This window comes from Macrotis lagotis, chromosome 8 (genome assembly GCF_037893015.1).
Source record: "Macrotis lagotis isolate mMagLag1 chromosome 8, bilby.v1.9.chrom.fasta, whole genome shotgun sequence".
Lineage (NCBI taxonomy): Eukaryota > Metazoa > Chordata > Mammalia > Peramelemorphia > Peramelidae > Macrotis > Macrotis lagotis.
In genome coordinates this window covers 167,972,346-167,994,211 of record NC_133665.1, presented here as the reverse complement: position 1 = coordinate 167,994,211, position 21,866 = coordinate 167,972,346, and the positions used below count along the sequence as shown (strand labels likewise).

The 21,866-nt window shown below is 37.8% G+C and overlaps 1 protein-coding gene across 21 annotated transcripts in view; it reads right to left on the bottom strand.

Moving 5' to 3' along the window:
* MAGI1 (membrane associated guanylate kinase, WW and PDZ domain containing 1) overlaps positions 1-21,866 on the bottom strand; it is a 682,760-nt gene that overhangs the window by 100,808 nt on the left and 560,086 nt on the right. For 17 of the 21 annotated variants that reach the window (XM_074198792.1, XM_074198793.1, XM_074198788.1 and 14 more), the window contains 3 exons: positions 15,437-15,519; positions 10,318-10,353; positions 2,194-2,251 (listed from right to left, as the gene is read on the bottom strand). In XM_074198792.1, the coding sequence (XP_074054893.1) occupies positions 2,194-2,251; positions 10,318-10,353; positions 15,437-15,519 (177 nt within the window). The remainder of the gene's footprint in view (positions 1-2,193; positions 2,252-10,317; positions 10,354-15,436; positions 15,520-21,866) is intronic. The other 4 variants (XM_074198809.1, XM_074198808.1, XM_074198795.1 and 1 more) reach the window with 1 other exon arrangement.

The window sequence follows — 21,866 nt, the reverse complement described above, 5'->3', positions numbered from 1 at the left end:
TGAAAACAATTTTGTATTTGGTGTTATTATCATCCCAATTTTACAGAGGAGGAAACTGAGATCAGAAGAGATTAAGTGATTTATCTAATTTTGGTTAGTATTTATATATATGTGAGACAGAATTTGAACTTGGGTCTTTCTGATTTCAAGTCCAGAACTCTATTATCTACCTGCCCTGGGTTCAGGTGTTGCCTCTGACACAAGTTCAAATGGACAGAAATTCCATTCCATGTTTCCATGGGGAAATGATTCTAATCTTTGAGCTGCCTATCATAAATCAATTAATTAAATAAAAAGTCTTTATTAAGGGTTTACTCTGGGACAGGCATCGCATATGATGAAAACTAATTTGTGAGGGGAGGGAATAAAAGACATGGATGGGGAAGGAAACAGAGAAAGAGGAGAGAGGGAAAAATAAGGACAAAAGGAGGGAGAGAGAATCAAAGTAAGGAGTGAGAAGGGGGGGGGGAGAGAGAGAGAGAGAGAGAGAGAGAGAGAGAGAGAGAGAGAGATCTCAGATTACTGAGATTCAAAGCTACCAATCATTCTTGCAAAGGTCCCTGCTAACTGAGCTCATAATTTTTATAATAAGATGCTGAACATTTTATGATTGACAGTCTTCTATCACAAGTTCCATTCAAAAAGGTGTGAAATGGATAATGCCTCAATGCCAGAAGACTAGGAAAAAACATCAGATGCTGGTTATATTCCTTTTAGCTGGGATTATTAAGTATTTAGTTGGTCATCTTTTCCAAGGTATTATTTTTTTCATTATCTCTCATCATAGATGTAATAAAAAAAAATCAAGGCTACATCTGAGCATCTCATTTCTCAGCTTTTTAATTTTCATACCTTATTTTTCTACTGGGGGATAGAATATTAGTCTAGAATGGACTCATCATTAGGTTGAAAAAGAAACAGGAAGGTTTTGTTAAATCAAGACTATTGCCTTGAAAATCTAACCAGTGTTAGAGAAAGAAAGGCCCTAGTGATCACCCAGTTCAATCTCCTCATTTTCAAAATCAATCAGTCACTAAAGCTATATTAAACCATCTAAATTGTACTGTGCTATGTGCTAGACATACAAAGTTAAGAGTTCCTGACCTCAAATAGCTTACATTCTCTTGGAGAAAATGGCATTTTCATATAAGTATATATGCAAAGAAGGAGAAAGAGAACATTGAGGGATGGCAGAAGTATTAACAGCTTGGAGAATCAAGACTTTCTGAAAGAAACAATACTTGAACTGATTTTTGAAGAAACTAGACTCTTAGATGCAGAGGTAAGGGGGGGGGAACATAATCTAAGCAGGGGAGGAAAACAGTCTTGGAAACGTCATGGAGATGAGAATTGTAGCTGCAAAGGCAATAAAAGACTTATTCAAGATCAGAGAAGGGGCAAAGAGGAAAGTCAAGACGTAAACCCAGATCCTCTGACTACAAACATTCTTTAAGTGCTGACTATGTGACAGCCAACCATGCTAAGCATTGAATGCAAAGAGATGTAGATCCAATATTCTTTCTAGGACACCACAACATGCCTGGTCCTGAGATGATGGAAAAAAGTAATTTAATCCTGAGAGTTCTCTTTCATTAATACCATCATCAACGTTTTTAGACTTGGAAATCTTCATCTTTTCCACATCTGCCAGAAGCCACTAATATTTATTGAGTTCTAGGACAGTTAAATTGGATTACTCCTCGCCATGTGTACGGCTAGTAGCCAGGATTCAGCTGTCCTTTAGTGTTCTGAAGAGGACGGCACAAGAGGCTCTCATTCTGAAGATACAAGACTGCAATTCATCTTGCCTACAGAGGTCAACAAATTGAGAAAATGGATGTTTTCATCTTGCCAGATTTTCTCTTCATCATTCACTTATTAATACTTCCCTTCATATCCATCATGGTTCAGTGTAGTGAGAATCTCAGTCTGCCCAAAACTGTGAGAAATAATCTCAAACACTCTGAAATATACAATTTTGGACAAGGCCAGTATGAAAAATTTGTTCTGATGGACTGAACATGTCTGTAACAGATTTTGTTATTCTTTTTTTTTTCCTCTGGCAGAGGATGGGGATGAGGAGAGGAAGGGACCAGGGGGAAAAAAGGAGAATTTTATGAAAATAAAATAAAATTTGAAAAAATACTAAAAGACTTTGCAAATGTAAATCTGATTTTTAAAATCATCACTTACTCTACATAGTAGACACCATATACGGGGTCTTCAATCTTTTCCCAACCAGCAGGCAATTCTGAAAGCAAAATTAAAAAAAGCAACAAAACACAACATTCTTAGTATTCAAAGTGGAACTTTGTGGGATGGGTATACATTTGACAGTGGAATTAGATGAAAGGAAGCTCTTATTCCATTTTTAAAAAATGTGTCCTAATGAAAGTAGACATTTAAAAAACAGTAACTGTGTTTTCTTAGGTGATGTACATTTAAACATTTTACATTTTAAACAGTAGAGGAACTGGGGAACAGGAGAGGGTCCTGAAATATGGCATCAGATTTTTCTTCAATCTAAATTAACCTGTCGGACAGATTCATTATTAATCCTTATCCTCAGATCTGTTACGTTCTATGTATTTCTAAGGAATTATTACAATCAATTTTCTTAGTAAAGGTAATACTGGGAATTAGCAATAACCACTATATGGTATACAAGCCAGTTCTAATATCTTGTTGTCATTGCTGTTGTTATTCAGTTCTTTTAAGTCATATGCAACTCTTTGTGATCCCCATTGGAGTTTTCTTGGCAAAGACATTAGCGTGGTTTACCAGTTCCTTATCCCACTCATTGGGATACCAACGAAGAAACTGAGCTAAAGAGGTTGAGGTGACTTGGTCACACATCTAGGAAGCATCTGAGGTCAGATCCGAACTCATGAAGATGAGTTTTCCTGACTCCAAACCTGGAGCCTGACTCCAAATCATGTAGCCATTATGCCACCCATCTGTCTTAATTCTATTGTAATCAGTATTTGAGTCAAGATATTTCTATCAAGTAATAAGTTTTCTTTAACATGGTTTTACCTTATCTGTTCTAGATAAACTTCATTTGAGGAATATAAAATATCTTTCCTCTAAACATAATTATGACTTAGACAATGAAGTTCTGTTATATTTTATGTTATGAGTTTTTTATTCCTTAGTGAAATGACAAAATCCAATCTTAGAATGACTATTTAAACCCTCACATTCTATAACTAAGATAAGTTGATAATAAAACAACATTTCAACAAGGAATGCCATTCCCAAATCATGAAGAAAAATAACTTTAAATATTATTTATTTTGAAATTCCTTTCTTCCTTCCTTCCTTCCTTCCTTCCTTCCTTCCTTCCTTTCTTTCTTTCTTCTTTCATCCTCCATTCTTTTCTTTTTCTTCCTTTTTCTAATCTTTTTCCTTCTTCCTCCCTCCCTCTTTTCCTGCCTTCCTTCTTTGCTCCCTCCCTCCCTTCCTCCTTCCCTTCTTTCCCTCCTTCCTTCCTTCCTTCCTCCTTCCCTTCTTTCCTTCCTTGCTAACATCACACAACTTAAGCTAAAGAGTTCAGAGAGGAATTATCAAAGTCAACTATGTGACCCAGAGTCTACCAGAATGAGGAACACAGAGAGAGAGAGAGAGAGAGAGAGAGAGAGAGAGAGAGAGAGAGAGAGAGAGACATGAAGAATAATTACTTGAAGTTTACATTTGTTTTCAGGTTTGGCTGCACATCAAGAGACATTCATTTCACAGTTTTTTCTCCACATGTGCATTATTTACAAACAGAACCAGGGCCCACCTCCCGCCCCCAGTTTTTTTCTTCATTTAGCAAGTTTTCCAAGTCTTTGAATCCTTCGAGCTGAAGCAGTTCTGTATACCAGGGCCCCTCTGCAGATGTTGACATCATTGGCAATCTTATAAACTGAGTTTTGGAGACTTTTATAATGGGAAGGCTTGGGAAACAGCTTGCCTAAAGAACACTAAAAATTACCATCTAAATAAAAACAAGCCAGAAAAATATTTCCAACCAGTTAGAAACAAAGAGATGGAATAAGGAAATTAAAAAAAGGTAAATGTGGCCATGTGATTTCAAGCTTAATCTTTGATGGGACAGATGAAAGTGTAACACATAAGGGAATAAGGCAAGAGGTGATACAGAAATATATTGTTACCCTGGGATGAATGACAACTTTTCTAAATTGGTTACTTAAATTTATTTTTTTCCCCTGATCATTTGCCCATAAAATAGGAGGATGAGGAATGCATAGGCAATGCCATGGGGTAAATTTTTTCCTAAGGGAATGCTTAATTTTCAGAAATGACAATTTAGACTGAATATATGTACACTTTTATAATAAACATAATAATTTTGAAAGGAAAACTAGAAAGCTCTAAAGGTCTTCCTAGTCCCTCCAATAAATTTAACTTATTTTATATATTTAATAGTAGTCACTTGACAGCCTCCAGCTGATGGCAAAGCAATGCAGAGTAGGAGTTAGGGCAATGGGTGTGGAGTTAGGATGGCAGGGGGGAAGGAAGGGTAGGGGGTGGAGGTAGGGAGTCAGCTGTGAGACCCTGGGCATCTCATTACAGTTCTCCGAGAATCAATTTCCTTTTCTGGTAAATGGGAATTCCTAAGGCTTGCATTTTTTCCCCTCAAAAGGTTATTTGTGAATTCCAAATGGGATCATACTTATTAAGGGTTTTATAGTAACTATAAAAGTAATAGTTTATTTTATTAAATATTGTTATAAAGTTTATAATATGGTAAGTATTTTATTTAAGATTATTGATCATATTAATATGAATTTTATTAAATAAGAGCAAGAAAATTAACTGGGAATGTGGCAAGTTCCAGGGCAAAGATAATTTTATAACTCTTTGGGAATAATCCAAAATTCCTCTCCTGAAGGTGGGATCAGTTCATCTTCACCAATAGTGCATTTCTTCCAACATTTATAATTCTCCTTTTTTGCCACATTAGTCAATCTTAGAAGTGTGAAATGATACCTCAGAGTTGTTTTAATCTCTAATCAATAGAGATTTAGAGCATTTTTAAACTATGATTTTCTCTTATCAAAAGTGATTTTGAGGAATTTTATATGACTTTAGATAGCTTTGACTTCTTTTAAAACTGTTCCTATCTTTTGACCATTTATCAATTAGAGAAGGACTTGTATTCCTCTAAATTGGATTCAATTCTCTATAAATTTCAGAAATGATGCCTTTATTAGAGATACTTTCAAATTCTGCCCCTCACCCCCACTTTTCTGCTTTCCTACTAATCTTGGTTACATTGGTTTCATTTGTACAAAAACTTTTTTATTTCATATAATCAAAATTATCAATCTGATCTCTAATGAAAAATTGTAACTGCTTCCAGAGAAAGAATTGTCATTGTCGGATTTCAGACTGAAGCTTACTGTTTCTCTTTCTCTTTCTCTTTTTGTTTGAGTCTCCTGGCATAAAGTGACTAATGTGGAAATATTTTACATAGAATATGTTACTATCTCAGGAAGGGGGAAGGGGAGGGAAGGAAGGATATAATTTGGAACTTAAAAACTTTAAAAACAAACCCAAATTGTTTAAACGTGTATTTAAGGGGGAGAATAAAACATAAAAAAAAAGGCAAAAACAAAACAAACAAACAAACAACATAGAGGATAGGATCCATTCAAGATAAAAAAGTATAAAGCTACAGGTTCTTAGTCACTAGAAGGACAAATCAATCTCCTAATTATAATAGTTATCAGACAGGCAGATGGACTGTGAAGTCACTTCTGAGAGACTGGTCATCTGTGTGGAGGGGGTCGAGGGTAAGAGATGAATCCTGGGCAAGCTCCAGGTGGATCTGAAGACCTCATTTATCTCCAAACTAAACTTCCAAACACACTGTCACTGTAGTGACAAACTTTAGACAGTCTAATGCTTAGGCTTGGAAGTTACTCCAACAGACTCCTGTGGCTATTCCCTTCCAGGATGGAGATCACAGCCTAGTCATGCCCACCCCAACTGGGGTGAAACTTATGGAGTTGGGGGGGGGGGAAGAGCAGCCAATGCCAGGGTCCTTCACATCAAAAGCCACAAAGACATCGCAGTAGTCAAATGGTTTCTTTTTTTTTTAAGCTCAAATACAACATGTGAAGCAAATACACGTTTTCAGACCAAAATCCATTAACTTTTAGTCATCCCCCAATGCAAGTTTATTTCACTTAAAATAGTCCACAACTTGGAATATGGGTTACAAGGGTGTACTAGCTGAGAATATGATTTGCTGGGAGATTCTGGCTGGGGTATTTGGCAATTCTGAAAGACAACTCAGTTTGGAAACTACAATTCTATAATCAAGTCATATGGGTCAAAAAGATAAGCCACCAGGGGCAATAGGCCTTGCCAGAGGGAGATCAGAACACAACATTGGGGAGACAGCAGCTCTGTTGGTTAATAACAAGGTCAGGAAACTGTGGATTCGGACTCTGTCATTTATTAGCTTAGTAGATGCCACTTAACCCCTACCAGCCTCAGTGTCCTCACCTGTTAAATGGGATAAAGATAGCACCTTCCTCAAAGAGCTGTCGGTTGAAATAGTCTCTATAAAGTGACTTGCATCTATTAGGCACTACATAAGTGCAGGATTTTTATAATTGCACTTGGAAATTCATTGTCCACAAGGACCACATAGCATCCACTGTTTGAAATTAGGATTTATTCATCACAGAAGTCAACTACATTGGAGGAGATCTATGAGGTGTGTGTGTGTGTGTGTGTGTGTACACATACATATATATTTATAGATATTTCTATATATACGTATGCATAAAAGAACATTGACTATGTGTACATGTAATGATATAAAAATAATGTATGTACATGATACATATGTGATGTGCACACATGATGCATACAATGCATCTACACAACACAAATGAACATGCACATGATACATATAGCAATGCATGTAGCACAATACATATTGAATTCATGCATGCAGCAATACAATAACAATATGTACATATAACACACAATACGTATACACAGTACATATAGCAATACATGTGCATACACTTGTAACATACTCAAGATATACATAATGTGCATATGACACATGTAATATGTACATGCAATGCATATAAGACTGCATTGCATATAGCATGCATACCGTGTGCATATAGTGATCACAATAATGTAGGTGCATGTAATAAATGTGTGATGTAGATGCATAATACCAGCACATGTACATGTAGTAATGCATGCAATATAACACAATGCAGCACACACAATAATGTGTGTACACACAACATGTGAAAAACATGTAACAGTGCACATAACAATGCGTGTATGTGTGATGTGTACATGCAGTGGTGTGTGCATATGATACATGTGTAATGTGTACATGCAATGCATGTGATGGTGTATCTACATATAATGCATGCAATATATACATGTTATAATAATGTGCACACAATAAAGTACAACTACATGTAGATGCCCATATATATATGTGCATATTCATTCTCTCTCCCCCCCCCCCATTTCTTTCTCTGTCTCTCTCTTTCTTTCCATATTCAGTCCAAGCTAAATTCTAATTAATGGTGCAGAGCCAGACAGCTTGGTGACCCAGGAAATCGAGCACCAGAACTGAAGTTAAATCCACCCTTCCTACCTTTGTAACTCTGGGCAGGTCCCGTAACCCTATGGATCTCAAATTATTCATCTGATAAATGAGTTAAAAGAAGTGGTGAATTTCTCCAGCATCTTTGCCAAGAAAGCCCCAAAGGGTCTTGAAAAGTTGCATATGACTGCAAAATGACTAAAAAAAAGTGTACAGAACCTGAAACTGACCTATACCACCAGAGTTACTCTCCTAGATTTGGAGTTAGCAGGGATCTGTGGTTAATGAGCTCCATTCTCTCATTTTACTGATGAAGAAGAAGGCCAAAGATGTCTATTGGCTTGCTCAGTCATACAGTTAGTCTGCCTGAGGCAGACTTTGAATCCAGACCTTCCTGACTTTGACAGTCATTTCCTATTTTCTATTTCACAATGCCTTTCTCTTATGTATCCCTTTTAGGGAAACAAATCTGACACTTGATTTTCTTGACAAAGATACTGGAATGGTTTGCCACTATCTTCTCTAGTTCATTTACAAATAAGGAAACTGAGGCACGCAGGGTTAATGAACTTGCCCAGGGTCACTCAGGTGGTCAGTATCTGAACAAGTTACTAAATCAAGGCCTGTTGGGTACTATAGTACCACCTAGCTGCCCTGGTATGTCCAGAAAGCATTATAAAAAGTATTAGGGCTATGGAAACAGAACTTTTGATGGGGGTTTTTTTCCACTCCATTATTTCACCATTTCTAACATTTGTCTTGCACTGGAGGCTCCTATAACTCACCAGAGGAGACTTGGTGCTTTTCTTTCCCTTTCTACAAACTTCCATTTGACCCTAACTATAACATCCCAGCTTCTTTCAGATCGACTCTGACTTCAAATCGATCTCAATGAAGCCAATCGCTGTTCTCCCTGTTCATGATCGACCTCAGATCATTTCTTCTCTTCAGGGACCAAGGGCTGTGGTTTGGGCTAATTCAACAAAACAATTCCTATAAGCCATTATGGCATGGGATCATTTTGCTGTCCCTTTTGATGGATTTAATCGTATATTCTCAGAATGAGCCAATTAGTTCTGGGGTAATTTCTCTCCAATTGTCTTAATATATAGGATTACCCTCAGTGTCATTCTTCCCACACTGACCACAAGAAGACTTTCTTGAATGTCTTAAAAATAGAACAGTCGATAGTTTATTGACTGTTGCTGGCACATCAATCCACAACACAATATAGCACAGGCATTAAGGAAACCAGACATAAACAATACGTATAGCATACCCCTGGCTAACCAAGCCACTGGACAAACACGACTAGCATGACCTCCAAAAGAAAAAAATGGATTATACCAGAGCGGGAAAAGGTCTGCCATATGTATTTACATATAATTTTAAGGTATTTTTATATGCCAATCAGTCTTTGGCCTTGATTTTAAATGATTCCATTAGAGGCAATAGTAATTAAAGGATCATCTATGTCTAAGATGGCCATTCTGGTCAATTCTCAATTTTCTGTGACCTCCTACAAGTACAATATCAATGAGTGGGTCTTCTCATCCAAGCCTCAGGTGGTGCACACTCAGAGGCAACAAATTAATTTTAATGTTGTTTAAACTCAACAAAATAAGAATGTTAAGTTGCTACCAATTATCCCCCTCACCCATGAAGAAAACAGTAGTCCAAGTGCATTTAAAAATCAAAATAAAATATTTTTGGATAATCTGTGGTCATAGTTTACCCTAAATAAGCTCCAAGAATATATTTAAAGACTGATGAGCAATATGAATCCAGACTACCAAAGATCCTTTTGGCTCTTAATATATAACCACAGTTGAGTCTACAAAGGGACTATGGCTATATTACATCATTTCCTGATGGTCACTTTCTAAAATATAGGAAATCTAGGAATTCAATCAAAGGAAACAATACTAAGTCACAATTTCTCTCTTTACTTTGACTCATTCATTCATTCACAAAGCATTTATTAGTCTGCTGCTTTTTCAGATAAGAAAATGTAGCCAGCATCACCTTTTAAAAGATGAGGGCAGCCAGGCATGGTGGTACATGTCTGTAATTTCTGCTGCCAGGGAGCCTGAGGGTGGTGGGTCTTTTGCATTGGTATTCTGAGCTGCAGAGGGCTGTGAAGAGTGGGTGTCCACCCTCAATTCAGCTTTAGTATTACTGATCCCCTGGGGTAGTTATTATCTAAGATGGGGCAAATTAACCAATGTTGGAAACAGTCTGTCAAAACTCCTGTGCCGATCAGTAGTAGAATTTTGGACCAAGAGTAGCTTCATAAAGTCCAGTTTGAGGAAAAATCAGAAAACCAAATAAAAAACAAACAAACAAACAAACAAGCACAACAAAAAATCAAGGGAAAGAAGACAAAGAAAAATCACCCCAGAGTTCCAAGAAAGTCAGAGGAGCCAGAATAAAATCCCAGGTCTTTCCTTGCCCTTTCTGGGTTCTTTCTCCCAGATTCAGTTTATTTTCTTTCTTAAGCCTCATCTACTAAGAACTTTTCTATTGAGAATCTATTCATTTATAACTGTAGAGTCAGTCATATTTGGTTATGAAATTGACCTTTTGGCAATAAGTCCAAACAAAAATCATAATTGGAAAGGTGCAAAATAATGAAACAGTAGGATTAAGCAATTCACTAAAGACTTAAAAAAATGCAATCTAAAGCAAGGAGCAAACAGAAGGATAGAAAAGAGATTTACCTAGTTCACTGTCCAATTCCTCGGTGTGTACCCCTTCTTCTCCAAAGGAAGAGCAGGAAATGAGATAGAAAAGAGGAAAAGAAAAATTCAGACACCAGCACCAAGAAAGAAAACACCCTTTAGAAAAAAAAATAGCAGCCCACACCCCGATTTTGTTATCTGGACCTTACCTGCTCTCGGCTCATCTCATTTCCACCCTTGGAACTCTTCAGACCCCAATCAATGCAAATCATGAAACGTCAAGTGCTTGTATTGGCAAAATAATTATAGGGATCATTTCCTTGCATGTCAAAATAGGATTTGATTGGTTGTAAAAGATGACAAATGGCTTTGCAATTTCCACATTCTTAAGTGAGAGTCACTTATTATGGATCTCATTCCAAGTGAATAAAGCTACCAGGTCTTTTAATATCTCACTCCTTTAGATTCTTCAATATTCCTCTAATCAACTAAGCAATTACACTCACAATTAACACATTACTGAACTTTTAAGTATTATCAGTGGTTGAAAATAAAAGGAAAGGTCAAATTGAGAGGGCATATTGTAGCGTGAACTAGAATGGAAAGCATACCTTAAAAGGTAATTCTACTCAATTAGGATACCTCAAAGAAGCACCAGAATCTTCATGCACTTTGTTCTAGAAATAACCCAGGTTCCCCATATTTACAGAAGTATGGATAATAGTGCTTAGGTGTCAGATTGTTTTTTAAAAAATTCCAGATGCCCAAAACAGATCTAGGTTTCTTCTCTGTCTGATGTCCAGCATTATAATTTCATTTTTTGAAACCAACTGGGATTCTTTCATCTCCTCTAGGCAGTTGCAGGGGAAGGATGAATCTGGTACTTCCTTTGTACCCAACACATCACCTGATACAGTTCTACACACATAGCAGGCTTCAACCAGCATGTCTTCAATAGAACTGAAAAACTTAATCCAGGTCCCCAAAATTGCAAACCAAATTTCTGAAGGTGGAGATCAAATCTGCCCTCAATGTGCCATCTAGATGTTTGCCTCTGAATAATGGCTGGGAAAGGAGCAAATGGGTTATATGACTGAAATGAAACTCAAATCACAGACAAAAGACCAACAGACTAGACCAGGTTCTTGGGTCTTAGCCATTGGGCTTTAAGAGTGGGTCTTGCTATATCTTTTGGATGCTACAGTACATTCACAGAATCACTATATGACAATCAAGATATGAAATTAAAGATTGAAGAGCCATTGTGACAAAGACTACAGTGTTAGCTGATATAAACATTGCTTTCACATCATGAGATCAGAGGCACAATAGGAAAATGTATACAAATAAAAATGACAAATAGCATCTACTTATCAGTTGTCAGTCTGACAGTGATACAGGTATGATACATATATATATACTAGATCTAAGAAGTGTTTGTGTACAAAGATATATTCATATATATGTACATATATATATAGTATAGGATTTATTCAGGATTCTTTTTTATTTTGGTCAATCACTAAGCATTTATTAAGCACCTACTATATACTGAACACTGTGCTAAGTGCTGGAATTACAAAAATAAAGGCAAAAAAAATAGTTCCTGTCCTTAAGAAGCTCACAATCTAAAGACCATGATGGCGAATTCTTATTCAACATACTATACTTAGTATGAAAATAGATTTGATGCAAGGAAAATGACAAAAAGGGACACTCACATAACTGAAAGAATTCTTTGATCAGCTGGGCAACCTTGAGGAAGTCACAGCATTACTGGACCTATGTTTTCACTAAAAAGGAAAGGTTTGGACCAGCTGATCTCCATGGACCCTTTGATGAACATCTTCTAGCTGTGGGGCTAGTAAACCAACAGAACTATAATGAGCATTTCAAGGGTCTTGGTTTCATGGCTTTGTAGCTGAAAGTCACCTCTAAGATCACTGAGTCCCACCATCTCATTTTACAGGTGAGGAAACTGAGGTCCACAGAGACAGAATGACTTGCACTTCCTAAGTAATAGGGTGGAGTTTGACCCCAGATCCTCTTTGACTCCAAAATCACTGACCTTCCCTCTTCAAATGGAAACCCTTGACTATTGTTCCTGTTCAATTCAACCAAACGTATCTCTTAGTCATATGGCATTTTGCATGCATCTCGTTTAGGCATTAATCAGTGTTCAAATCATTACTTTGAGCCGCTGCAGGGGATGCATGTAGGATGAGAATTCTCAGTTATGAGAAATAAGTCAAAGTATCCCCAGTACACTTTCATAGCTGAATGGGTTTTATTGCCTTCCATGCCCTTAAAAATTGGTACACTCTCTCTCCATAGCATATTTATTTACTTTGCTATTTCAATGGGCTGTGATTTCACTGGTCGAGGTATTGTACTGTCTCGGCTAGTGCAGGTCACGATCCTTCTATGATTAAGTAGACTGCTTTTCAAAATTGTCAGAGTTGAGACCCATCACTGCACAGCTAAGTAGGGAATGAATGTCTCTGAATTTGAAAGTGCACCATGGACAACAGATATGGAGTCCATTATGGGCACCTACACTGAAAGCACTGCAACTTGGAAGGCTCCATAGAGTTAAGCCACCACTAATGAAATGATTTATCTACTACAAAAACACTGGAGAAGAACATCAAGGGTGGAGGGAGAGCTGGAACAAAGTCCTAAACTGCACTAATACATCTTGAATAAGAAAATATTCATATTATTTAATATTCACGAATAGCCAGGGCACCCCATTCCACCAATCTCACCGAAGGGCAAATATCTCTTTTTCCTGATGTTAGTAAACAGAGAAAGTCAAGAAAACAATAAAAATACAACATGGCCCTAGGTCACAGAACTGACTTTCAGGACTTTTTATTCTAGGAAAAAGTTACTGAGGTCAAGTAGTACATTGAAAGACTGTTGAATTTGAAGTCAAAAGGTGCTGGTTCAAATCCCATCCCAGTGAGCTTAGGTAAGTCATGATTTGGAACTCAGTTCTGAAATCTGCAAAATGAGGGAGGTGGTCAAAATGATCCCAAAGGTTCCTTCCAGCTCAAATCAGTGATGCTCTGAAATGCCCTTCATGGGGGTGCTTGTCCACCATGAATTAAGGTCCAGCCCTCTTCCATTTTCTTGTACTTGTCTTTCCCAGAATTGTCTACCTCAGTTTGCGGATGCAATGGCTGGGAGATTTTATGCAGTGCCATGGATAGGGACACCACACATCAGAATGGATGGGTGCCTCATCTTAGAACCTGAAAAGAGGCAGCTTCAGGTCCTGTCTGGAGTAATACCAGGTTTATATTAGGAATAAATCACTACCTATGAAGATCTTTCCAATTCTACTTAATTCTATTGTCCTTTGTCCATCAATTATCTCCAATCTATCCTGTCTATAGCTTGTCTGATCATAGTTGTTGGCATGTTGTCTCCCCATTAGACAGGGAATTCCTTGAGAACAGCTGCCATTTTTTTTGTACAGTTACCACAGTATCTGGAACATAGTCGATGCTTAATAAATTTGTCCCGATTGTTGAGTTTACTCTCATTACTATTGTCATTTCTCTTCCCATACATAGTCTTTTCTCTTATCTCTATAAGGTTATTTAAAAATTTTTTTATTTATTTAAGGCAACAGGGTTAAGTGGCTTGCCCAAGGTCACACAGCTAGGCAATTATTAAGGATCTGAGGTGGGATTTGAACTCAGGTCCTCCTGACTCCAGGTCACTGCACCACCTAGTTGCCCTTCTATAAGGTTGCAAATTACAGACATCAGCTTGATCTGCCTTGGGGTACAGCGTTTCCACATTGGAAGTTCTCTGCCTTGTGATGTCTACCAATACCCATGAATAATATAAGAAGATGATTACAGAAAGTTCCATTATCCCTTAATACAATGTGTTTTTGATAATTATACCACTGATTCCCAAGTCTGAATCTGAAACTGAGGAGCCACTAGCTAACACGTCAACCTTTTAATTCCTTTGTACTGAAAAGAGAACAATGTGATGTAGAGAATAGACCTCAGTGTGCCAAAAACAAACAGACCACTTTGTCTTACTAAGGATTTTCTTTCAAAGAAACTCAAGCCATAACATTTCAAAGTATACATTTTCATTAGGAACTCCTTGAGCCAATAAGCCATTTTCAGTTTTTAATTGGAACAACTCAGCTGCTTTCTTGAAAGACTGCATTTCTCACATACCTGAGACTTTCTCTCAGTTGATATAAAGACACTAAAACTTGTCAAGACTTTTCTTTAGTCCTAATGAGGTTATTCTGTTGGGAAAAATCTGATGTATTAGAAAAAAAAGCTGAATTCTTTATTTCCCTAAGTCTTTGGATCATAGATTTGGAGCTAAAAATACCTTCAAGATCATTTAGTCATATCTCTTTATTTCATAGATGATGAAAGTCAGGGCCAGAGAGGTTACTTGATAGCAATAGAGTTGGTACTTAGATCAAGTTCTTTTAACTCTTCCAGCTTTTAAGCACCAAACTGTTTCAATTGCTTTCCTGAAGCAGACTATAGTACTAGTCAAAGTTTGAAATATCTCAGTTTCAATACTGACTAGAAAGTGCAATTTGGATGTCAATCAACTTAAGGCCCTTAACTTATCAACCAAGTCAGAGGAGTTGCAAGTTGGATTCACAGAAGTTACCATACCAGCATTCTCTCACTGACAAAACCACAGGTTCTTCGAATATTTATGTATCCTTGGGAAAGAGCATGAGGCCATAGATCTAGATAGATGTCAGGCTATGATGGTGACAGGTCAGTGGTATATTTATAATTGACCTATTCCATTGGACCTATGAATTCTGGTTAAAGTCTTTAAGAGTTCAATAGAGATTGTCCCAACCATCCACGCAGCAAAATCTAAGTAGCTAAAGACAGATTATTGTCAAGTTGATACAATATAATAAGATGAATAGTCTATGGCTTTAGAAGTCATTGATCAGAGTATTTTTTTAAAAAATCATGATTCTGCAAAACTTTCCTTATGAATGCATTTAGAGGTCATGCCCATAGTGATATTCTATAAGAAAATATGCCAGTAAGACTCATGGGTGTGGCTTGCAACATTATTTCATGAACACTTCCCAAATCTCTGCCACTAAGACCAAACATTATGTTCCCTTATCACCCCTTACCATCATCTTCACATTCTTCTAGAGGCTTCTGTTGTTTGGTCAGGCACCGAGGGTCTAGCCAAGATGTTGTTTTTGTGTTATGGCTGAAAAGCAAGAGGGAGACAGGGTCTTTATTAATAAACTGATATCAAATTTGCAAGGAAAGAAAAGTAGCTTTCCCTTTTTCCATTTTGTTACCAAACATAATAACAATCAATGAATTAATAAGAATGTATTAAGCAATTGAAATATTTTAGGCGCTGTTCTGAGCTGGGGATAAATTGAAAGGTGAAAACAAAAACACCTTCAAAGAATTCACATTTGAAGTGGGGGACACAAACATAGACAGCCTGCTTTTGTCAGCCTAAAGGGTTGGGATAGGCTTTTATGAAGTCAATTGAAAGAAAAAGAAAAGAAACATTTGTAATAAATTTAATCTAGGGGTGGCTAGGTGGCACAGTGGATAGAGCACCAGCCCTGGAATCAGGAGGACCTAAGTTCAAATCCGACCTCAGACACTTATAATTACCTAGCTGTGTGACATTGGGCAAGTCATTTAACCCCACTGCCTAGCAAAAATAAAATAAAATAAATTTAATCTAAAACCCAAATTATATGAACAATCATAATAGAAAGGCGAGAGAATCATTTAACTCTTTTCTGCCTTGGTGGGTGAGAGAAAAGGAAGAAAGGGGCTGCTTGTGGTATTTGCTATCTTAACTCTCTTTCAAACACTCATTAGGGAGGGTTTCTTTCTTAAGGAGATAATGAGTCTGTAAGGAAAAGCAGTCTGACATAAATAATGGATGAAATGGTGACCATGAGTCAAGAAGACCTACTCTGTCTTACCGGGCTGTATGACCCTTAGATCAATCACTTAACCTCCTACTGCCTCAGGTAATATTCTAAAATTCTAAATTCAAGAAAAACTACAGATATGCATTGGTAAGAGAAATCCCTCTTTAATGAGGATGAAATCACTGGTCTAGTTTAAGAAAAAAAAATATTAAGTATATGTAGGAACCTATAGCAGATTATTCAAGATCAGAATGGGTATTAATGTCATTGATATAATTCTTTTAAAGGAAAGGAGTGAAAACTATACTTTCCTGAGACTAGCAAGCACTATAAAAGGAGCATGACTATGGACAGATCCTTTCTCTTCTATTTCTCATTTTCCTCAGTTATGCATATTCTACAACACTGCGACCATCAATCATAGTAGCTATGTTTGGCCTTCATTTTTCGAAGAAGACATCAGGGAGGTGATGCCATGACAAGCCCGTGAATTGGATTTGAGTGGGGGGGGGGGTGTTGTGTGCTAAGTCACCAGCCTCATTTTCTGCTCCAGAGCCATCTGGGTTCAGTGGCCAGATATGAATCGGCATGAATGGAGATGGTTCTGGATGCAAGGCAGTCAGGGTTAAGTGACTTGACCAAGGTCACACAGCTAGTAAGTGTCAAGTGTCTGAGGCCAGATTCAAACTCCTGTCCTGACACCAAGACCAGTGTTCTATCCACTGTGCCATCTAGCTTCCCAGTAATAATAGTAATAGCAAATAACTTAATGACTGGAGCCAGGTCTTCTTGATTCCAGGCCTGCTGCTCGATCCACTGCGCCACCTCCCTGACTCTGCAACCCACTACTTATTTCCAGTAGAATGAAGAGAGCCCATCTTAGTTGCAAATTAGGTGAAAGCTGGAAGATTTCCCATCACTCAACTACATGCAGATATATCCTGGAAGTTGAATACATGATTTCACATACATTATCTCCCTTGTCCCTGTCTACCTGAGAGGTAGATAGGAGCTCAAAAGGTTTCTGTGAAGATGAAAAAAGAAAACCTATGTGAAAACCACATGCACAAGATTTATAGTTTCAACCTTTTCCCTACTACCATCGGCTTAGGGTTTCAATACTGCATCAAGCTCAGAGAGGGGAGCTCCCTCCATCCATACAAGTCATCTATACCATCTCTGCTATCCTTTGGCATGAAATTGCTCTGAGTCCCAAGGTTCATGACTGGCCCAGGATCATGCAGCCAGCATATGTAAGAGATGGATTTACCACTGGATCTCCCCACTCACAGGTCTGTATCTTATCCAAAGGAATAATTATTATTATTACTATTTCTTCCCAGTTTTAACTCACAAATGGGCTCAGACTGAGTATCAATTTCATTTTGGCAAAATGATTAGAATGAGATTCCTTTTATAAGTGGAAACCTTTACTATCTTCATACTGGCCGTGTGTGTGCGTGCGTGCATGCGTGCGTGCGTGCGTGTGTGTGTGTGTGTGTGTGTGTGTGTGTGTGTGTGTGTGTTTTAGGACCTTCTGACTTGAAACCAGGAGGTTGGACTTTGAATGAAAGGCCTGGGATTTCTCCTTTTATACGGCATAGCAATTCTCTTGAAGAATGAATGGAAAGCACTTTAATTCATTCTTCTACTTCAAAGCCCCTAATGTCTTTCATTAATCTCAGACTTCTAGATTGTACTTTAGAAACGTTGCAGGCCATACAAAATTACCGTAATAAAAGAAGCTTAGCAAAAAAAGTGGGAGGTAGAATGTAAAGCCTCCTGGCCAGTGGCTTTCAGAGGGGTGCAGTCCAACTGGATGATTTTCCACAGGGGCTTGAGTCAGTCAAAGTTCAAATGCATTAGAAAAATCTCTCAGAAACATATTGGTTCTGTTGGGAACACAAGAAGTCTTTCAGGTTTCTTGCCTGCCAGTGTGGATTACAGTAGCAGTGCTGATGAAGTTGAATGTGGTTAAAAAAGAACTATATGCAATCCAGAGAGAACAGCTGCAATCCCAATTTAGGCAGCTTGTCAACTGTTTGACCATGACCAAGGAACTTTTCTAAGCCTTCCTTTTTTTTTAAAAATCCAGAAAATGAGGATAGTAATACTACTTATCTCAAAGGGTCACTGGGAGAAACATGCTTTATCAACTTTTAGTACATTCTATATTCATTTATGTTTGTCCTTCATTTTTGAAGACAATCACATCAGGATGACGATGACATGACGATCTTGGGAATTGGATTTAAGTGAGGGGTGCTGTGTTAGGTCACCAGCCTCACTTTTTCCTCTAGAGTCATCTGGATCTAGTGGCCAGATGTGAATCAGGATGACTGGAGACAGCCCTGGATGTGGGGCAATCAAGGTGAAGAGACTTGCCCAAGTACTGGTAAGAATCAAATGTCTGAGGCCGCATTCGAACTTCTGTCCTCCTGACTCCAAGACCAGTGCACTATCCACTGCACCATCTAGTGCCCTATCTACATTCACATGATTAATTAATATGAAATGACATTAGATTTTAGCTATGAAGGATAGAAGGAACTCTGAAAACATCAAGTTCCATCATTTTATTTTATAGATGAGAAAACTGAGGCTAATTGACTTGCCCATGAAGCAAGTGATAAGCTCCAGGTGTCAGGGTGTAGGAGAGTTACCAACAGGATCAGTTCAATTTAATTCAACAAATATTCATTAAAGTATTTTCTATATGCAGAGAATACTGCGGCAAAGATGACAGACAATGAGGTCTCTGTTCTCACGAAATTTTAAGAGCAAAGTCTCAGTTTTTTTCCTCTCTTTTTTTAATGTGCTAAGCACTTTTTTTTTAAAGATTTTTCAAGGCAATGGGGTTAAGTGGTTTGCCCAATGCCACACAGCTAGGTAATTATTAAGTGTCTGAGACAGAATTTGAACCCAGATACTCCTGACTCCAAGGCTGGTGCTTTATCCACTATGCCACCTAGCCGCCCCAAGCTAAGCACTTTTTAAAAATCTTAATAGTATTTTATTTTGAAAAATGATTTCATAAAGGTCAATATGAATGTTATATTGAAAAGAGTACATATAAAGATAATAACAGCATTTACACAGTGCTTTAAGACTTGCAAAACTTCCCAAATATACTATTTCACTCTCACAAGCACCCTGGAAACTGGGTATTATGATTACTATTATCCTCTTTCTACGGATAAGGAAACAGAGGCAGACAGAAGTTAAGAGACTGGTCCAGAAGGCCCCAGCCAGGCAGGGTCTTTGACTTGATTTGAATTTGGGCTTACCTGACTCCAAGTCCTGCTCTATCCACTGCTTCTCCCAATGCTGCCATTTGACTTTAACTATATAAAGGACCTGAGAGACAGTCTTCACCATTTTTGTGTCATAGCCCCTTTTGGGAAGTCTGCTGATGCCCTTTTCAGAAAGATTTATTTTTTAATAAGTGAAGGAAATGCTAAGTTTTAGTTAGAGATTAGGGAAAAGATGCAAGTTTTCTGCCATTGAAGTTCATTCCCTCTGAAGCTTTATCACCCCAGTTTTGGAATGTATCTGGGGATCTGAGGTTCAAAACCTGTACCTTCAAGGTCCCATCACCCCCCACCTCCTTTTTATGTTTGAGGAATCTATAATCCAGAAGGTATAGGGACAGAAAAATCACTGGGACAGTCAGGATTTGAACCTAAGTTTTCAGACATCAAATCCAATGCACTTTCTGCTGCACTTAAATCAATCAAGGATTGATCATTGATCCCCTGGTTCTTCTAACATGAGATGTAAGTAAGCTTTCAAAAATTGAAGGAAGGGAGGAAAGAAAGAAGAAAGAAGGAAGAAAGGAAGAACATTCCTTGGACTCAGATTCAACAAAATCTTGGACCCATATAGACACATTAAACTAACAATGATTCAGGATGAAATAAAAACCAAAAAATGAATTACTTAGAAATTTAACTTAAAACTAAGTAGCATGCATCAAATACTGTAATGTCTAATTAAGATGGCACCTTCAACTCATCAGCAGCTACAGCAGTCAATTGCTTTAATATAATTTCTCTATGACACATAGTCATTCCAATAAAATAAATTGGCTTGAGCCAAAGGTCACCCCTGCTAATGACTGGTGAGCAAAATACTTCCAATGTACTTAAGACACTAATTTGGCATGACTTCCACCCTCATTTCCCAGCAGCAATATATTCCTAACCAAAAGATCACTCTTTTCAATCTCACCTAAGGAACTAAGTTCATGAATTTTATCAAGAAACATTTTCTAGGGCGGCTAGGTGGCACAGTGGATAGAGCGCTGGCCCTGGAGTCAGGAAGACCTGAGTTCAAATCCAGCCTCACTTAATAATTACCTAGCTGTGTGACCTAGGGCAAGTCACTTAACCCCATTGCCTTATTAAAAAAAAAAAAGAAACATTTTCTAGATTAGGAAAACCATGATTTTTCCCTCCTTCAAATATTGCTATATTTAATTCAACAAACACTTATGGGATATCTGTTTTGCACAGTGCACTGTCCTGGGGGGGAGATGAAGTAGTTCTAAGATTTCAGTAGGGGCTGATACATATCTAAAAAAAAAGACACAGTCCATATATCACTTATATAGAGGTGCCAGAGAGATTTGCCTTTGGTCATACAACCAAACATGTATCAGAGACAATTCTTGAGCTTAGGCTTCTAAACCTACAAGTCAGTGGTCAGTGAGGACTACCACAGCATCTCCCTTTTAGTAGGCCACAAACATTGACGGTACAGCTATTGATATCTGAGAGCTCAAGCAAGCTTTGGAGAAGCCATAATTTTACTTTCTCAGATCAACAAATAGACACCACACTGACAGGTAATGTTTGAATGAGTTGATGTTTCATCTTCATTCATTGGGTGCTTTGTTTTTATTTATTAATTTTTGAAATTTGAACCTTTGAGTTCATGATTGTGGCCAATTCTCATTTTGGAAATGTCCCCAATAAATCACATCAACAACTCTGCTTTAACTTGATATCTAAAAGAGTGGCCTGGGGTCAGTGAGAAGTCAAATGAGTTGTCCAGAGAGACCCAATCAAATTTATGTCATAGCAGGACTCCAACCCAGGTCTTCTTGTATCTGTCACCAGTCCTTTACCCTCTAAGTTACTCAGTCTTGCAAGATTTTTTGTAATCTTCATTAAAAACTAGTGATGAAAGGGCAGCTAGGTGGTGGAGTGAATAGAGCACCAGCACTAGAATCAGGAGGACCTGAGCTCAGATCTGACCTCAGACATTTAGTAATTTGTCTAGCTGTATGACCTTGCATAAATCACTCAAACCCATTGCTTTGCAAAAAACAAACAAAAAAACAAACAAAACCCAAAAAACTAGAGATAAATAGTGCACCACTTACCCATCCTATAAGCTAGGTGGGGAAGTAGATAGAATACCTGGCCTTAACTCATCTTACTGAGTTCAAATCTGCCCTCAAGACATATACTAGCTGTGTGAACCTGGGTAAGTCACTTCATCCTGTATGCCTCAGTTTGCCTCACCTATAAAATGAACTGCAGAAGTAAATGGCACCTCTTTGCCAAAAACCTCCAAATGAGTTTTCAGACATAACTAAAAAAAATGACCGAACAACAACAGATATCACTCCTCTCAGTCTGGATGAAGC